The sequence below is a fragment of the Aedes aegypti genome, chromosome 2 (assembly GCF_002204515.2).
Source record: "Aedes aegypti strain LVP_AGWG chromosome 2, AaegL5.0 Primary Assembly, whole genome shotgun sequence".
NCBI lineage: Eukaryota > Metazoa > Arthropoda > Insecta > Diptera > Culicidae > Aedes > Aedes aegypti.
In genome coordinates this window covers 110,764,572-110,784,251 of record NC_035108.1, presented here as the reverse complement: position 1 = coordinate 110,784,251, position 19,680 = coordinate 110,764,572, and the positions used below count along the sequence as shown (strand labels likewise).

Here is a 19,680-nt window from a genome sequence, read left to right as displayed (position 1 = left end):
AATATCAAAACTCATATCGTTTTCCCATGATTTTTACTCAAAAGTAAATTATTCCATTCAATTCCGCAATCTCAAAGCATGTGTAGCAACCTCTGAAGCTAACTACCAGTAGCTTTGTAGTAAATGCTACCTTTATTCATAGCAATGCGTTGTTTGTAGTATGTTCGAAAGGTGTAGAAAGGAAAATGACACAAACATGTTCCACTCGTGTTCCACATATAGCGTTTACTACCGAGAATGTAGTAAACTCAACTTTACTACATTTTATTCATACGGCCCACTGTTTGGAATGTAAAGCAAACTATATTTTTCTATGCGGGTAATGACGAGTTTACAGTGCATACTTTTTGGGTGGGGAAAACAGCTTGGGTGGGCCTTTCGAGTAGCCCTCCCTCATTGACACTCGCCTGCACGCACACCATCAACGGAATGGACCGATGACAGTTCGCCACTGACAGCTAGCGTACACGTATTTTGACTCGCTTGCGGTGTTGGATTCATTTGCTGGTGTGGCTTCGTTCTGGCTGACATTTTCCCCTTCATTTCGTTTCTCGGCACTTTTCGCGTTGGACGTGGACAATTATTGCAACTGAATTCGGTGAAATTTAGTGATTATTCCGGTCGGATTGTAGCTTTCGATAGCAGTAATTAACGCGTAAGTACCTAGTGTTTGTGGAAATGTAACAATAATGGAACATTTTTGTCATATTCAATGGTATATTCGATCGCCTCCAAATCCACGTCGCTAACTTTTACTTTTACGGAAACGTTCTGCGGTTACAGACAAGAAAAACGATGAGGAACTTTGTGTACGCCGTCGTCCTGGGTCTGTTTGCCCTGAGCCAGCTGAGTGTGGCCAACGAGGACAGCTCCGCTCGGTTGTTGGTGTCCAAGCAGATTCTGAACAAATACCTGGTGGAGAATCGTGACATTGTGGTCAAGTACACGCTTTACAACGTCGGTTCCGGAGCGGCCGTCAACGTACAGCTGGGTAAGTTGTCCCTATTGAGAAAAGCAATTACTCGGCAGGACTGGTAGCAGGTCTCTTTGTAGATATTTTAGTTAATGCAAGTTTCTAAAAATACTATTTCTAATGTATGGTCTCTAAGGTCACTTTTTCCTTAGTCAGCTTGCAGTGAATCTCCCTTTTAAATTTAAAAACCTCCAGAATCTATTACACGACTATGCCACAGGTTTTCAGGATTTCGTCTCAGATTCCTCGAGGAAAAGTTTCAAAAGTTTCCAGTGATTTCTCCAGAGATGTCTTCTGAAATTCTTTCAGGGACTCCACCAGAATAGCCTACAGATTTCTCCCAGAAATTCTTCCAGAGATTTTTCAATGGATGCTCCGAAGAATTTTTCTCAGATTTTTAGGGCTGGTTGAGGACATGGTGACTTATTATAAGGGGTCGTCCATAAATGACGTAGCTTTTTAGGGGGGAGGGGGGCTTCACGAATTTGTGACGATGTGTGACGAGGGGGGGAGGGGTCCTAGCTAGTGGACGTAGCATTTTGAATCACGTCGGTAAACTAAGAGGCGCTGAAAAAAATGACATACAATTATTTTTTATCAAACTTCTTTTTTCTTTGTTTGACTTATAAAGTTGGGTTATAAAATGAGGATTCAGCTTCAAAACATTCATATGACAAGATTGAAAAAAATCTATGAAATTTTAGATTTTCTGTAGTGCAATCCAACCGATTATTTTAATGCTTTAAATAATTATGTGAACATTATATTCATGTCTTAACAAACAAATTAAAAGATAAATATATTAGTTAAAAAGCAATGCTTTAACAACTTGGAAAGTTTTATTCATATTTTCTGTTAGAGCTTATTTCTTTAAAAAAACATATGTTCGTTTTGGCAAATATTACATTAAAACAAGATATTTATTCCGCGAATTATGCTCTCAATGTTGCAGAACATCTCAACCCAATCAATTCATCGATTTGTTTTCATACATCAATGCTCTTGATGGAATAGTCTGAATACAACTTGATTGACAACAGATTCGAGTGTTATCGAAATTGGTCTGTCATTCAATTTTCTTAACAACTCGGTAATTTGAAGAAATATTATTTTTAGTATTTAATTGTTTCGTTATAGGTGGTTTAAGATTATTTCAGTATGGCGAACGATAATAAAGTTAAGCTGAAATATTAATAAAGATGAATAATATGTATAATAATCGCTAAGATTTTCTGAACATTCCAAATATTACAAGTGTAATCTTTTCTACATCTGGCACCTGATTGATAAATGGATTTCAATTTGAATAATAATGACGAATATCAATTTCAAATTAAGATATATTGTTGATCATTTTCAATGAAATCTATTTCGTAACAACAAATAATTAAAAAACGAATTTTTTTTTCAACATATTATAAAATCTATTGTACCCTACTTCGTTACTGTTAGCTTCATCAACCCAATCGAAGATTTTTTCATTTTTTTATGTTTTCAGCTGTAAACTTGTTTTTCATGGTAACAAGAGCAAAAGTAATACAATTTAGCCAACAACTTAAACAGGAAAAAGTTTATTTAAAACTGTTTTCTAAATTACTATTGAGCGCTACTACAAATTAAATTTTTATTCGTTCGATTATCCTTACGTTTCAGTCAGTAATTAATATCAATCTTTGTATTGAACTTCTGAATTATTATTTTTTTGTTTTAACTCAATTGCTAAGGAAAACAAAAAAACAAATGATAGTGGGGGGGGGTTGCTTGATGTGCTACGTATTTTCCAAGGGAGGGTATCAGCATTTGTGACGAAATGCTACGAGGGGGGAGGGGGGTGTAAAAAATCAGTGAAAAAATGCTACGTCATTTGTGGACGGCCCCTAATGTAAGCCTCTAAAAAGTATGTTTGAATAGCAGGTCTCTAATTTCTTTTTTGTCACCAAAATGGTCTCTAAAATTACTATTTTCCTTCTCCTTGCAGTGAATTCTGATTCGAATATTTCGGAATTTTTGAAGAAATTCCTTGAAGGTTTTTCTGAGAACTTTTACAAGAATTTCCCAAGAAGTTTTTCCAGTTATTTTATTCTAAATTCTATGGTTTAATTCGGAAATTGTTCCAAAAGTCTTCCAGAAGTCTTAATAGATGCATCTTTCAATTGTTCCTAAAATTTTCGAAGAACTTTTCCCAAAATTTCATCCAAGATTTACTTCTGCAGACCAAGAAATTGTCGAGAAATTTTTCAATTAAATCTCCATGGACTTTTTAAAATATCATTCGTTGATTCACACCAGCAAATACTACAGCAATTATACCGACCATTTCTAAATAAGTTGATTCAAAAATCCTGTTCGATGTTGTTTTCAAAGAATGCCTCCAGAATGTCCTGCAGGATGTTATCCAGGGCATCCAGGGATTCAATTAATTATTTTTTCAATGATTTTCTTAGCAATCAGTCGGTATTTAATTCAGGCTAGACCAAGTGTTTGTTAAGTGGTTTCAAGAAAATGTACTCCAACTTCATTCTTTACTATATCAAAAACTAAAACTGACTAACTGATGGAGTTAATTACTTAATTTTACAATATTGTCTAGCGTTGGGCTGTCGATGCGTTGAAGCAAAGGAACCAAACCATGGGCAACAAATTGAATGGTTCAATTTGCGCTTGGCTTAGGTGGTGGTGCCGTTGACGGTACGAGATCGAACACGCGATTATTCTTCAGGTTATCAGGATTTCTCCTCAAAGCTTTAGGAATTCTTCTCGTGATTTCTACAGATTTATTCTAAAATTTCTTTCAATTATATCTATGGAAATATTTTCATCAATTCCTCGACATATTTCCCTACGAATTCTTCCAGCAATTTTTCAATGAATGCGTCCTAGAGCCCTCAAACGCTACTAACTCCAGAGATCATGCTGAAAATGTTGTCAGAAACTATAACAGGATTCCTCCAGAAATTTAATTAGTGAAAATTTCCATTGATTTCTCCAGTTGATCTTCCAATGATTCCAACATAAGTTCTTTTGAGAAAACCATAAAGGTTCATTCCAGATTTTTTGGTGAATTTCGTCTGGGGGTATTCCCATAAAAACCTAAGCTAGTAGCTTTTTTTTTTTTTTTTTTTTTTTTTTAAGGCACTTCGTGCTTGTGGCCAATACTGTGCCGGAATCAGGTGATCTGTAGCTTCTTTATCGATACAGATCTATTTTTAACATATTTATATTTACATCAACTATCACTCTTTCCTACTCTTTTACTCTCACACCGAGCAGGTAGAAGAGAGATCTGTTGTTAGTGAGACTAGCTGCCTGCGAAGAGGGTCAGTTTGTCTCAGTCACCATCTGATACTGACGGAGGATGAATGTGCTCCCCAAAGCACGGTCCTCCGTGAGGCGTCTTCTGGTGGCTGGACGGGTTTTTTTGTGGAGGGGCTGGGAATCGAACCCAAGGCTACAGACCCCCCTAAGGTCTCTTTATGACCAAAATGTTCTCTGAAGTCGCTTTTTTTAGAGACCTTCTCGCGATTATTCCACCGGATCTACATTTTTTTTTTCGCGAGGAAAAGTTTCAGGAATTCTTCTGGTGATTTCTCCAAAAATTTCTACTGAAGTAGCTCAGTAGTCCCCAGACATCCCTTCAAAAATTTCGCCTATTATTCCCTAGCAATTATTGCAGGAATTCGTCCGAAAATTCTTCCAGCGATTTTTCATAGGATACTTAAAGGAAATTCGCCCAACTTTGCTCCAAGATATCCAACGCTACTACCTCCAGTGATTTCCAAAGGATTACTCTGTTTTTTTTTCTCCAAAGACTATCACAGGAGTTTGTCCACTAATTCTGCCAATGATTTCCAGTTGACCTGCAGGAGTTTGTCCTTAACTTTCTGGAAGAATTCAGGTGAATTTTTCGCAGACAATTCAAGATTCTAGCTATACTTAGAAAGCGAACTTGAGCTGAATTTTCTAGCCGACTACATTAGAATACATACTAGCGGAAACCATGACCAACATCTGACATACTTGCTGAATGCATAACTAGTGATCTGTGGTTATATAAGGAATGGATGAACCTCATCAAAATTTCTCTGGAAGATGAGCCAGAGACGGTTTGAAATAACAACCAAAGAAATTCAACGAGTTTTTTAAAAACTCGTTAAGGACTACAAAAGCGAGTAGTAATTTTGCTGGAAATCATTTCAGGGATTACATAAGAAATTCCTAGAAATAAGTTATTCATCATTTTCCATAGTTTAACCCTTGATTCTATTTTTCCACGATTTTGGTTAACTATTTATGTACAAGACACACGTTTCTATAATTAATGCTTTAACATTGTTTGGTCAATAATAATTAATCAATAGAGATTTATCAAAAAGGACTATTTCAATCGTTTACTGATTGCTCTATAATCTAAGTGTCCCAAATTAGTCATTTTCAACTTTTTCATAATTCTCATAACAGTTAAATCGTGACGTTATGAGTCGTCTCTAAGTGATATGGGGTGGACCATTTATTATGTAAGGGATGATGTGGGGAGGGGGGGTTCTGACAATTCTTACGCGTCATACAATTTTCATACACAAAATCTTATCATAGGGGGAGGGTGGGTCTGAAAACCGCCAAAATTGTCTTACGTAATTAATGGATCGCCCCTATGATGTTTTTCAATAATTCATTTTTTGAAAGGTCCATTTTCTAATTACTTATGCCTAACCTTCTTCTAACTTGGATTGTCTCGAGTGTGTCAAAAATCAATTGGCTTAGGAGTTACTGTTTACGTGAAAAAAAACCGTTCAACTTTGCAGAACGTCTTCCACAAATCTAGCCTGCCCAAGTAACAATTTCAATGCTCTTTGATCTTAGATGTTATTTATTGAGGTTTTATTAGTGATGCATTAAATCCCAACAGATTTAATAATGGATGCGAAAGTGCTAAACGATCTTTACAGTAAAAACCACTTTAAATTGCTTTGTAGATACCTATAAGTACTTCTGTTAAAACTTTTTGCTAGCTAAATTTGATGATGATAAATTGTATGTTGAAGGAGCTGTATAGTGTCCATTAAAACCCATACTTAAAACCTCAGCTTGTTGGTCTTAGAAAGACATCGATAAAACTCCTGAGAGTACACTAAGTCATGTTAAAGTCTTCTTAAAACTAAAATGTCTGATGCATGTTATGGTCTGCGTGTGGCCATTATTATCATTATGTCGATGATAATAATCATGTAAAGAATTATGAAACACAAATGTAAAGAATCATAAAACACGAAAATAAAACGGCATAATAATAAACATTCTGCTCGTAGAATTATCTGACTACCGTGTGTAGTATAGTTCCACATTTTAGGGGCCCAAATAGCCGTAGCGGTAAACGCGCAGCTATTCAGCAAGACCAAGCTGAGGGTCGTGGGTTCGAATCCCACCGGTCGAGGATCTTTTCGGGTTGGAAATTTTCTCGACTTCCCAGGGCATAGAGTATATCTTCGTACCTGCCACACGATATACGCATGCAAAAATGGTCATTGGCATAGAAAGCTCTCAGTTAATAACTGTGGAAGTGCTCATAAGAACACTAAGCTGAGAAGCAGGCTCTGTCCCAGTGGGGACGTAACGCCAGAAAAGAAGAAGAAGTGTAGTATATTTTTCTCATGCTTGCCTGAACTTCCCGTTCTCGTGGGAAATTTATGCTGCACACAACAGTTGAGCTACTCGAAAAAAACTTTCATTTTCAGCCACTTATCACTTACCGTTTTCGGCGTCAGAAAAGATCAACCACGGGCTTTTTCACAACAATTCATGCCAGTAAAAACGTAATTAGATGCACAACGGAACGAATGAACTAAATTAAACTACATCACAAAATTAAATCTTCCACAATGTTTACCTTTTTAACAGCACTAGCTCTCCTGAGTGCATTAAGTTTAAGCCAAGGCTCCCAAAAAACCTATTTGTCTTACTGCAGAAAATATAATCTGATTTAAGAATATAATAGCTAGAGGAGGATTTTGTGCAAGGATTCTTAAGATCAAAACCTCTCATGAATGATTATATTGTAAGGAATAATCACCAATTGATCTTAAATCATCTCAGACAAGACCAGCAAGATTTAACTGAATGGAATCCATTTTTATTGACGCCGTTTCGGGTTCATAATTACAATATGCGTGGGAAATTTCAATTCAAGATTGAGAAGAGCATGAAATGATTCTAAATATGGAATGGAATATAATATTAGACAGGCAATTATGATGTTGTAATTATGGCGCGTTGTCATTCCACCAGTAAATTTTCTTTGGCATGAGTTTCACGCGATTGCAAGAAAATTTACTGCCACGCAAAAATGATTATTTTAATTTGATATTATGAGTCGGCAGACATCATGATGGTTTCAATATTATAAAAAAAAAAGTTTTGATTGATAAACAACTAGTTGGCCGATGTTTGTTCGATCGTCAGCTCTTAACATCGGTTTTATTCCGTGTTTTAGGATAGCACAAAAGATTTAATACCGCTAGTTGAGCTCAACAAGACTATACAATAGCTCTTATGTATGTTTTAACGTACACTACAAGGGTAGATGTATTCATACTATACAAAACTAAGAAGTTTAGAAACGGTTTTAAGGTATAGTTTTGACAACCTCCTGTAGTGTGGGCCTCTTGGGGTTTAACGGAGTTTTATTAAGGTTGTTAAAACTAATAAGTTCTGAAATGAGTTTTAACGATATGGTGGTAACAACAGTTTGTAGTATGCAAGCTTCCGAATTCTCACTCACTCTCACGATAATGGATTTCTCCATCACCACAATTTTCAGCGAAAAGCTGCCTTGCGAAATTATCCGTCTACAAAACAACGCGAAAATAGATAATGGCACAACTCCACAGCTGTGAGAATATTATTTTATCATTCTCCTCTCCATGGAGAACTTTTCATGTGTCCATCGCCACAAGCAGCAGTTGCTTTTATGCATCAAATTAACTACTGCTTTAGTCAGGTTGATGTGGTAGCATGGATAGCGTGCACGCATCGCGGCTGTTTTTAGCAAAGTTGTAGGTTCGAATCCCGTCGGCGGCACCAGTTTTTGTTTATCCACATAGTGATAATTCTCGGGAGAAGTTGGTGAGCGAAAATATGATGGGGTGAAAAAAAAATTATCCCCGGAGTGGAATGCTTTTCGGTTATCCTCCATCGTAACTCTAGGGAAAATAAGTGTGAGCGAAAAAAGATATTCACGTGAGGAAGCGAAAAAGCATTCTCCTTACGTGCGAAAAATCGTAGATTTCGCATCATTGATACGATAATTCAGAATCCTGATAGTATGTGAAAAAACTAAAAATGTTACTTGGGTGAGTTTTCATATTTTGCTTGTCTTTTAATGTTAAATCCTGGTAGGATTTTTTTCAGTATATTCTGAAATTCATTCACGATTTTTTTTAAGGAAATCCGGCACAATGTTGTCTGCAATCAAAATTTTTCCCTCGATTCATTCCTCAGATGTGTTTAAAATGTTTCAAAATCTTCAATGAATTTTGGCTAGTAAGTTCCACATGAACAGGAGTTTTGCTGAAAAATTTTCCGGAGCTCATGTATTTCATAAACTACGAGTTTTTTAAAAAAATGAGAAGTGAAATCTCCAATGCGCCAACTTTTTGACCATCAATGATAATCAAGCTCTATCCCGAATAGATAACTGTTAAGAAATGTTTCAGATTACTACAGTTCTCTACATTCTGAATTCACGCAATATGATGATTATTTAATATCCACATAGAACGTTGGTATTTTCATTTTCATTTTCTTTTCAAAAAGCTTCCAAAGCAGCCCTTTTTTTAGTCTTGAAGGACCCAATTATTTATTTTTTCTATCAATGCAATTTTTGATTGATTCGCCTTGTATTTTGCCGATTTCTTATGTACATGTATTTCGACATTCTTTAACTTTGAGCATTTGTAACTCTACAACTTGAGGGCAGGATCCATCATCAATTTCATAATTGTCAAAAGCAGTTTTTTAGTGTTGAACAGAAATAAACTGCTTCTCAAGTTATGATGATTACGATGATTTCAATGATTGATTCTTGAACGTTAAGGATAGATTTCGATGATTCTTGCATATATTTAAGTTGTAGTAAATATTTGCAAGAATCATCGAAATCTATCTTTAATTTTTAGAGTTATAAATCCTCATAGTGAAAGAATGCCGAAATAGTCTTAAAAGAACCACCGTCTAACGGTATGTGAAAGTCCTCAGAATTCTGAGGTGCTTCTTATTGCTTAGTTTCTGACAATTCGCCCGAGAAAACCCACCTGCCAAAGTGAATCATATAAGTGCCTAAGTAGTTCTGAATTCTACCTCCCGAACGTTTTTGGAAATTTATTCAATCATTTCCCTGGATACATCCCTGGAAAATTCTTTGACAACTTTCTTGGGTAATTATTTGGAGAATCTTCGGAGTAATTATCAAAAGTACCCATAATGTCTTGAACAATTCTGGACAAACATAGGAGAAGGGCCCAAGAGGTCTTGAGCTTTTTTTCAGGAACGTTGCTGCTGGGTCCTTTTTAGCCTAACTAACCCCACTATCAGGAAGATTAATGTTAGCTTCTGATAGTGGTATTGGTGAGCGTAATTGAGTTGAATTAGTCGGTGTTCAGACAGACCGGACTACATGAAGTTTGGGCCTTGTACAGATTAGGCAAGAACTGGAACAATTCTGATCTGTTTGATGCAATTTTGATACAGATCTATTCATTGAATAGATAAGTTCCAATATAACAGTAAATAATGCAAAAATTATGTTATTCCAAATACTTAGAGTACGTTTTCATCATTTGAAAGCACTTGGCCCAGTCTGACTAAGCATCGACCAATTGGGCTCAACAGCGTCTTTCAAAGCCATTGTTTATTAATGTCGATGTGCCCTTTCCTAATGTTTGTCCAGAATTTTGTACTAAGTAATCCCTTGAAAATAGAGGGAAGAATCACCGTATAAATTCCTGAAGGATTTGAAGACTTTCTTAAAAGATTCTTAAGAAATTTTTGATGGAATGAAGCTGTAATTATCCTTAGAAACATTCCAGGTTGAATTCCTTAAGGTACATATCTTAAAAGGAATTCTTTTACAAGTAAAAATTTCTAAATGTAATAAACTCCTGAAGAAAATCATGAAACAATACATACAGTAATATTAGTCGTGATGTCACAAGTAATTTAAAAAGTCTTAGAATACATAGATAAATGTCTGGTTAGTCGGAGATGAACCAGCAATAGGGCTGAAAATTTCCCTAATAAAGATAATAATAATAATAATAATTAAGATCTCGTTTGATTCTATGACGAAACTCTTATTGTTTGGTTCCTGTTATGTTTCTTCTGTGTGCTTGGTCCCCGTGGTCTCATTTTGGTCACTTTGTTGGATCAGGTTAATATATTCAAGACACTCAGTCGCTACCAGACCCTGTGGCGTAGCTAGGGTTTTCGGGGCCCGGTGTGGAGTCATATTCGGGGGCCCTTTAAAATAGGGGTGTGCGCCGCTAAGCATACAATACAATTGACACCTGACTATAGTCAAGTAGCCGAAATCACAGTAGGGTGCAGAGCAACTTGGGCACTTCCATGATTCACTTTGGCATGGGGGGTTTTCTCGACCGAATCGTCTGAAACTTTGCAATAAGAAGCACTTCAATACATTACATACATCATTGAGAGATTCCTTCACAAGCTTCCCAAGGAATTTCTCCAAAATTTTAGTTCGCGATAACTTGAAGAAATCGCCAAAAAAATTCAAAAGATATGCTCAGAAATTATTGCAGGGATTTCTTCAAAGATTCATTTCTCAAGGTAGTCATCTTTATCTGAACTTATTCAGCGACTCTTCCAAAGAACTCCCGATATTCTTCGGGGAATGTTTTGAATTTCCTTCCATTTTTGTTCAGAACTTCAAATATTGCAACTAAAAGTTTATCGAAAAATACGCTGAGAGATTTCTTCAAAGATTCCTCTAGAAATTCTTCAACAGGTTCTTCCAAAAATGTCCCAAAGAAGAGTTCTTTAAGAACATCTCCAAAGAAAAAAACTCAATTTTTTTGAAGAAATTTATAAGGAATGGCTTGTTGAATTTATTATGAAATTCCTTGAAGAGTTTCTAAAAGATTATGTAAAATAATCCCTGAAAGAATTCCTGTCGAGCAATTCCTGTGATAATCTTAAGTGTAATTCTTGACGGGGTGGTTCTTAAAATGCTATAAAATATTACTGAAAAATAAACATGATAACTTTTAGAGGAATACTTGTACGATTTCTCCGAAAAAAAATCGTCTTTGTAAATTTTCCCGGAATCATTCCTAAGGAGTATTTTTCTACTTATTACTCTGCGATAGTAATAATTAAATACATCGGTAGAAGAACTTCTGAAAAAAAAATGTTCTATGAATTCCTTTTAGCATAGCTTGAGAAATTATTTAAACACTTTCATACCGAATTCCTGAGAGAATCGCTAGAGAAATCTTTATAAAAAAAATCTGAAGAAAGGTGTAGGCAGGGTGGCCACCGAACCGGGAAAAACGGGAAAAGCCGGAAAAAGACGGGAATTTGAATCCATCGGGAAAAAACGGGAATTTGAGATGGTCACCGGGAAAATCATTTTGAACGATCATCTTCAATCTCTAAATCTACAAACTATCGAAAATAAGTTGTACAGTCGCCTCTCCACATCTCGATATCGAAGGGACCATCGAGATAGGGAGAGATCGAGACATAGAACAATTTTTTGATGAATACTAGATTGAAAAACACTCCGTTGCCAAGAAACTAATACACAAACAAACGTCATTGTGCGCTCTTAATTTGTTTTCCATCCCAAAACTTTGGTCTAGTAACCTTCGATATTGGTCATATCGACATATGGAGAGAAAATTTAGAACGAAACATCAACAGAAACACATCGAGATATGGAGATATCGAGATAAGGAGGATATCGAGATATAAGGAGTGAAAATGTATGCAGACTGAAGGGACTTATGAAATCATCGACATAGGGAGAGATATCGAGATGTAGAACATCGAGATGTGGAGAGTCGACTGTAGAATGTTGATGATATTGCTATTAACCATCTGTAATCTTGAACTACCGTGTACGCACCTAACTTTACGCAGCTCCAAACTTTGCGCATTTTAAAGAAGCACGAAAAAATGATAATTAATCATTGATTTTTTTAACAATTCAGTTTCAGCAACATGTTCGTTTATGTGAAATAAGTATTTGACATACATTTGAAACCCTCGTTATTGTTAGTAAATAAACAAAAAACCTTATCGTCATACGCATAAACGTGTACTTTTACACCGTCTTAGAACAAGCGCTAAGGAGTGGATCTGCAAAAAATCAACATTTTTATGAACGTGTTTTGAAAAGTATAATTGCTGTGTATTTGCAAGAAAAGTAATATTCTAGTAATTCCATTTATTTTCCATATAATATGTTGAATTTTTAATTGAAACTAGTGGTCCCGGCAAATTTCGTCTTGCCATCAAGTAGGCTGTTGAATACGATATGGATCGTCCCATACAAAATGACAGTTCCGTTCACTTTCGTTTTTCCGCCTTCGCGGTAAATATGGATTAGTGCACGAGTTCAAGAATTTGACGTTTAAGCGGTGCCGAATTCACTCGTTGCCATGGTCACATGAATAACACGGCACCGCTCAAACGTCAGATATTAAACACGTGCATCGGTCCATACTGGGATTTTTTTTACACACAAACACGTCGGAACCTGGGAGGGAGGCACCGATACTACACAGGAAATATAAGACAACGTTTTTTTGAACTGCAAGATAACTCCAGTATGCCAACAACAATCAAGGCAGGCTTCGAGAAAATCTGTAGTTTCCTTTTGTTGTGCACCTTCGATCTTTCCTGACAAACATGTAAAAAGGGCCACAGTTTTCTATGCACTAAATATTCATTTTCATTGGAAAAGATAGAACGATGCGTTTTTCAATGCTTTATGTTCAATCAGATTAAGGACATATCCCCATGAGTACCAAAATGGCCTCTAATATGGCACCTTACTTCCCCCTTCGCTTTCCGCTCCCTCCTCCCACGCTTCTCACAGTGTTTTGGAGAGCGATCATAAAAAATGATTATTTGAAGTTACTAACCTTATTGTAGAGCGGTGGTTTCTTAACTGAAAGCATTCCATAATGTGTTTTTCACAAATCACCAGTTTTTGAATGCAAACACGTAGTTATTGCTGTGATTTGTGTTGTAAAATACCACGCACTTCCGAATCACTTCTTCTTCACGCACCGAGGTAATGTTTGCTGGCTTTTCGGTGCCCGTTCTAAAATTCACTTTTAATCGTATTTCTACTCACCGTAGCAATTCAAAAATCTAATGCGATACTTGAAACACTTTGATTATTCACGCACGATGCTCCTGGGAGCAATAAATCACTTATATTAGTCAATTTGTGCTTGAAAACAGCACCGGAACGCGAATTCACTGAGCCAACATTGTTTATGATTCGGATGCGCCGCTCTCACTGATTGGAAGAGATGCCAGTTTTTATGTTTGCAATTAGTATTGGGTGCCGGTACCAATGGTTGTAATGTACCAGTAGATTGGACTATGGAATAAAACGTACATTTTTTGATAAAATTGACATGTGTTATTTTTTGGTGGATAGATCGCCTCTAGTTTAGTCGATTTGCCAAATTTCAGCTTTTTATTTCATCAAAAAGTCATATAAATAATTAAGTTTACGCAAAAAATTTGCTCCCTTGCACCAATAGTTGCCGTCGTGTTCCAGTAGTGGATCAACGGATGGAAGCAGTTTTTAAAATGGATGTATTAAAATGAAGAAAAGTCCCAGATATGTTCTTAATGCTTCATTCGAAAGATATTAGTTGCTGTTTGAAGGGAAAAATGTTAAACCTGTGTAAAAATTTGCCTTTTTGTTCAAAATTCCTTGTGTAATTCCCGAACGTCTACTATTGGAGCACTAGCGCAACTACCGGAACACGTGTACCAATAGTGGCTCAAGCGATTTTATGTTAAAAAATTAGTTTTATCACTCTTTTTATATTTTTCCCATATAGTAGAGGTTGAAATCTTTCTGTTGACGCCATAAGATCTCTGTTAAGGCTTTTCGTTATTTTGTTATGAATTTTTATAGCTTAGGTAGTCCACTAATGGCACCGGTACCCTTGTGTGGATATTCATACACTTGCTACAACCACGTATTTTACAATTTCATAATACTCAAAAGGTGTACAATGTCACAAGTGTTGCAAAACATTTTTATGCGTGAGAAAAACAATGTACGACGCAATTTAACAGCAAAAATGAATATAAGATATTATACAGTACAATTGACTGTAGAATTCAAATGCATACTGATGGCAACTTTCTCCGTCCGTGAGAAGCGAGAGAAGAGAAGAGAAAACTGCCAAAAATAGTAAACAACACACGCATGGTGTGAAAAATGCTTATAATTTTGGTCAAAAAACATGTTTTCACTACCAAATGAAATAAATTGTGATTTCGAGTTTTTATGAAGTTGTTGATGAATTCATATCGACAATAATACCTTTGTATGAAACGTGTGCAAGTAATACTACCTACATAATTTTGTTGGTGGAGGTATACATGAAACATGATGATTCATTTTTGGCCGACGCACATAACATTGTGCTCCGCCTTGTTGGGTGGCTCGAGAGGGTGCTTTAGTGGGTGACTCGAGTGGGTGGCAACATTATGTTTACGTGCTCAATGAACCTTCACCTTAAATGGTGCTCACGTGACATTACTTGCATTATGTGCATGAATTGATTTTTATTCGATTTTTATCACTTTTGAAGAAATACGAAAATGTGTTTTAATCAGTTACGCGCTTTTTTCATGTTAGTCCAATGTTTGAGATCTGGGCTCACAGTGACAGTTCGTGACAGCGGAATCTCGGCTCACTATGACATACAGAAATTTTGTATTGGTTTCTCCCTCCCAGGTCGGAACCCTTGACAAACAAAATGGAGCAATAATCATTCAAATCCGTTTACCCGTTCGTAAGCTATTTCGTGACATACAAACACCATTCCATTTTTATTTATATAGAAAAGCGATGCGCAATGTTAGGACCCATTTTTTACACGAGGGTCTTAATTTTTGCGCACTTCCAGCAATTCGGAATGGCACGTAAATACATGTACGTCCTTGCAAATGACAAAATCTGTCGATCTTTGGTCACTCAATCCATAAGGCAGCGGCTACATGTAATATTCTTGAAAGTACCTTTTGTATGAAGCTGAAGGCAAGGTGTGCATTGAAAAATCTCGGAAAATCCACTGTATTAACACAGGAGACTATTACTGTAAACTTGGATAATTGATAGCGCAAAGTTTGGCTTCCCAGTTGAAGGACAATGATTCAAGCTCCAGTTGTCTAGCAAAAAGCGTTCAATTATGGAATATCCGTACTGGCGGCAAATAGATAAAAAAATAATTAATCGCGAGAGATCAACGATACATCTCTCAGTTTAAGAATTAAAAAAAAAACAAGAGAATAAGTTATATAAAGCAACGTACGATAACAAATAGGCATAAGCTGCGGCTGTAAACTATATTGCTCAGATTGTAATCTTGTGAATACCGTCGTTGGGGGTGACAATGGGTCAAAAAGGAAAGTGTACGAATTATTTATTGAATAACTATCGCAATTTAACTCCAATAAACTTCAAATTTGGTGTGTATGTACTTTGATGGTACATCAACAACTGTTCAAAACATTAAAGAAAAATATTTATTCACAGCGGCACCACAAGTGAATGAAAAATGACCCAATCTCACCCCATAGAGGGGGTGACATTGGGTCACTGTAATTGAAATAACTTGTTTTTGATAATATTGTTGCAAAACCATTCACAGCTGAAGAATATTGATGAAATACGATGCAAACAAGATGAAAAGATATCTAAGATGTTTCACAAGTATGATAAACCCACTTAACAGAACGATTAGTAAAAAATTTAAGAGCTATGAGAAAAAATATGTAAACACAACATTCATTGTCAAGTTTACATAAATTTTCTATTTTTTCACTCAAATTGTCTTCAAAGTCTCATCCCCATTGCCATGAAGCCTATTCAGTTTCCCCAAAGGTGTACTGAAACAGTGATTATTTTAATTCTTCGCAAATAGTTAAATTTCGGAGCGACATTCCACGATCAATACATTTCAGGCAAATGACGTCATAATCACGATATTTCAGTGTTCCAACTCATTTGTACTTCCAGGAGATGTTTCTATAATATGAAAACACTGATAAATAATTAAATTAAAAAAAACAATCCATTTGATAAAATTTTACGATGTTGCTGCGCACGAAACACCGTTGCTGGATTGAGAAGTTATCAAAATGCGTTGCATTGTTATTCAATGTACGGAATCCTCAAGTAGACTAGTTTGATGTTTCAGAGATGCTGTATTTAGAAAGAATAAACACATCTTAATGAAAAAAAGAGCTACCGGCACCGTAAAATGTCAAAAAAGTGGACTTGCAATTTCATTTACTATCGTTCTTGCTTGACCCAATCTCACCCCCATTTTTGATGTTTTAGACACCGTACCGAAAAAAATAAAATTTTTGTTGAAAAATCAAATAGATTCCGGAAAATACGTGTGAAGTGTAGTGAAAAGACTTTAAACCTTCTACTAATATAACGGTAGAGGTTAAAGTACATGCGTGATACTTTGCACAGGAGAAATTTAATGTTATAAATTTTATCTAATTTCAACATACAAGTTTATTGATATAGTAAACAAAAACTGCTATTTCTAAAAATGTATATTGTGATGAATTATGTGTAATAATATGCTCCCTAACATATGAATCATTAATTTTAGTAATATCACCGTTATTAGCTGAAATATTTCATAAATCATATTTTTCCGTTTTGACCCAATCTCACCCCCCAGACCCATTGTCACCCCCATCGACGGTATATGTATTATAAAAAAAAAGAACAGAGTAAATTACTATTCGTGGGCAGGTGAGGTGATTGAATAAATTATATTGAAATTCACGTGAAAAACTCTTGATGAAACTCATATTAGTTGTAACCTTTTTATTTAATACAAAACCAGTAAAAATGTAAAATTATTTAGAGTAAACGAGCAATTTAAGGCATGCGCAAAGTTAGGCACATCATGCGCAAAGTTAGGAACAATTCAGATTTTGTGCGCAATGTTAGGCACAAGGTGTAGCATCACCTTTTGCATTTTTTTTAATTTTTTGTGAATCATTTTTATTTTTTTTTTAAATCATGCGTTCTACTGAAGGGTTAAAAGCCTATCGTTGGCAGAAGTTTAAATAAAAAGATACATATTTTAGCCTTATTTGAAGCAAAAATACGATGCTAATTTCTTAACTGCGCAAAGTTTGGTGCGTAGGGGAAGGGGTGGTAAAATGAACACCTTAAGGAAATCATCTTGATTCTGATAGAAAAACGAGGAATTTGTATAGTTCAACCGCACAACATCAAAAATAGGGATATAATCTATAGCAGCTACATAAATTCAGACTAAAAAAGCTAAACTTTCACATATTTTCATCGCTATCAAAAAGCGATGCAAATGTTCATTTTACCTGCACTATGTGGGTAAAATGCAAAAAACGTGAGCAAAACAAATATTTCTGAAAATTTTCATTGCCCCACCAAAAATACACCAATAATGATTGTAACCCATTCAAAAAGAATTCTAAAAGTATCAGATTTGACCTCAAATCATAACGATATTCACCTCACTGAAAAACCTCAAGGCTTCCGAGCTAAAAGTTACGTCAGTTCTAAATTTCAAACGTGGTTTTCTAAAATTTTAGTTTTCGTTGATATTTTCACTTCAATTGACCTCCGTATCAACTCGAACACTCAGATTTATGCTCTAAATCGTCCGTGCGTGATAAAAATTCATCAAAATTCGTTTGTTCACGGTAAAAGGCACGGTGTTCATTTTACCACCACTTCCCCAACACGGTAATATTTAAGAGACGAACCAGCCTACGGCTGAAAGTCTATAATAAAGCAAATCAAATCTTGAACTAATAATATTTAAACATTAATGATTCAACTTCTTGTACAAATAGTCTACTTTGCTACACTATAATACTTCTTTGAAATGTTTCACTTTTCTCATTGATTGGTAATGTATCGAAATATTTTATGATTTTTTCTCTTACAGTCAATGCTTGATTTTTTCTATACCTTATCAGAATAAATCGTCGTATTGGCACAATGTAAGGGGGTTAGAAGCAAAGGGATGTAAGTGACAGAAATCTAGCTTTGAGATAATTGACTTTTAAGTTTCTTTCAGCAATTTTTCATTCCACACTAATTGTATGGGAGCCAAAACAAACAAGCCAATCTTCTACGAATAATATTATTTTTTCTATTGGACAGAAAAATCACCTAAAAATACCGTTAAAAAGCTCGACGTATAATTTTTTAATATATTCAATTAAAAAACGACCAAGGGATCACTCTTTTGCATTTAGTCTCTTACTAATCTCTGGAATACAAAAATTCATATTGAAATGCTTGGTTCAGAATATGTCTCATAATAAAAATGTTTCCAAACACGTTCCTGGCTTCCTTAGGCTCAAGTTATAGAGGGCACCGGATATTCGATGACTGAGAGATAATATATTTTTTCAATCCAAAAAAAAAAACGATGTTCTGTTAAATCGAACGTCAATAAGGTTAAAATGTACGCTACCTTTATCAATATACTAGATGCTATAGGGGCTCCTTCACATTATCAAATCAGGTCTCATCCAAACCTGAGTTTACCTACTGTTCATCATAATTTCGGGGCCCCTATGAATCCGGGGCTCGGTTCTACGCTAGAGGGCCATACCTCCGATTTGGTGGAACACCTACTAACAATAATCTCTTTTCTCCGCAGTCGACAACGGTTTCCACCCGGAGGCCTTCACCGTCGTCGGAGGTCAGCTGTCGGCCACCATCGACCGCATCGCCCCGCAGACCAACGTGACCCACATTGCCGTGGTGCGGCCGAAGGCTTACGGCTACTTCAACTTCACCGCCGCCGAGGTCAACTACCAGCCAGCGGAGGAAGTGACCGAGCTGCAGTTCGCCGTCAGTTCCGAACCCGGTGAGGGTGCCATCGTTGCCGAAGCCCAGTTCAACAAACAGTTCTCGTCGCACTACCTAGATTGGTTTGCGTTCGCCATCATGACCCTGCCATCGTTGGCCATCCCCTACGGACTGTGGTTCAGCTCCAAGTCGAAATACGAACTGCTGTCCAAGCCGACGAAGAAGGTGAACTAAGCTAAGAGTGTTAGGAACTAGAATAAGTTGGAAGACGAGGCAGATTTTTACTGCTTCGAGTACCTCATCCCCCGGGAGGAGGACATCATTTTTCGGAAAGACTAATTTATTACACGTAAGGACGCGCTTTTCCGTTCAACCAACTCTCATCTCACTCCCAAGCCACCCAGTTTCTCGTTTGTTGTTGCCGTGTTATGAGTTCGAACATGATCTAAGTACCTACCTAGAAGGAGTTTGAAAAGCAATGAGAGAAGCTCTGCATTTTTTTTGTGAGCAACCAACAACGGTTGTAGTGTTTAAAGACTTTGGTTTGTTACATCGAGTCGTACCATCGGAATAAATGAGATTGAAAACTTTAAAC

At 36.2% G+C, this 19,680-nt stretch overlaps 1 protein-coding gene across 1 annotated transcript; it reads left to right on the top strand.

The window, feature by feature from the left end:
- Window positions 1-462: 462 nt before the first annotated feature.
- On the top strand, window positions 463-19,679 carry LOC5572748 (translocon-associated protein subunit beta). Its single transcript, XM_001660526.2, has 3 exons — window positions 463-655; window positions 784-991; window positions 18,934-19,679. Exons 2-3 carry the CDS (start codon window positions 796-798, stop codon window positions 19,317-19,319), a joined length of 582 nt encoding a protein of 193 aa, XP_001660576.1. The 5' UTR covers window positions 463-655; window positions 784-795; the 3' UTR covers window positions 19,320-19,679.
- The last annotated feature ends 1 nt before the right edge of the window (window position 19,680 follows it).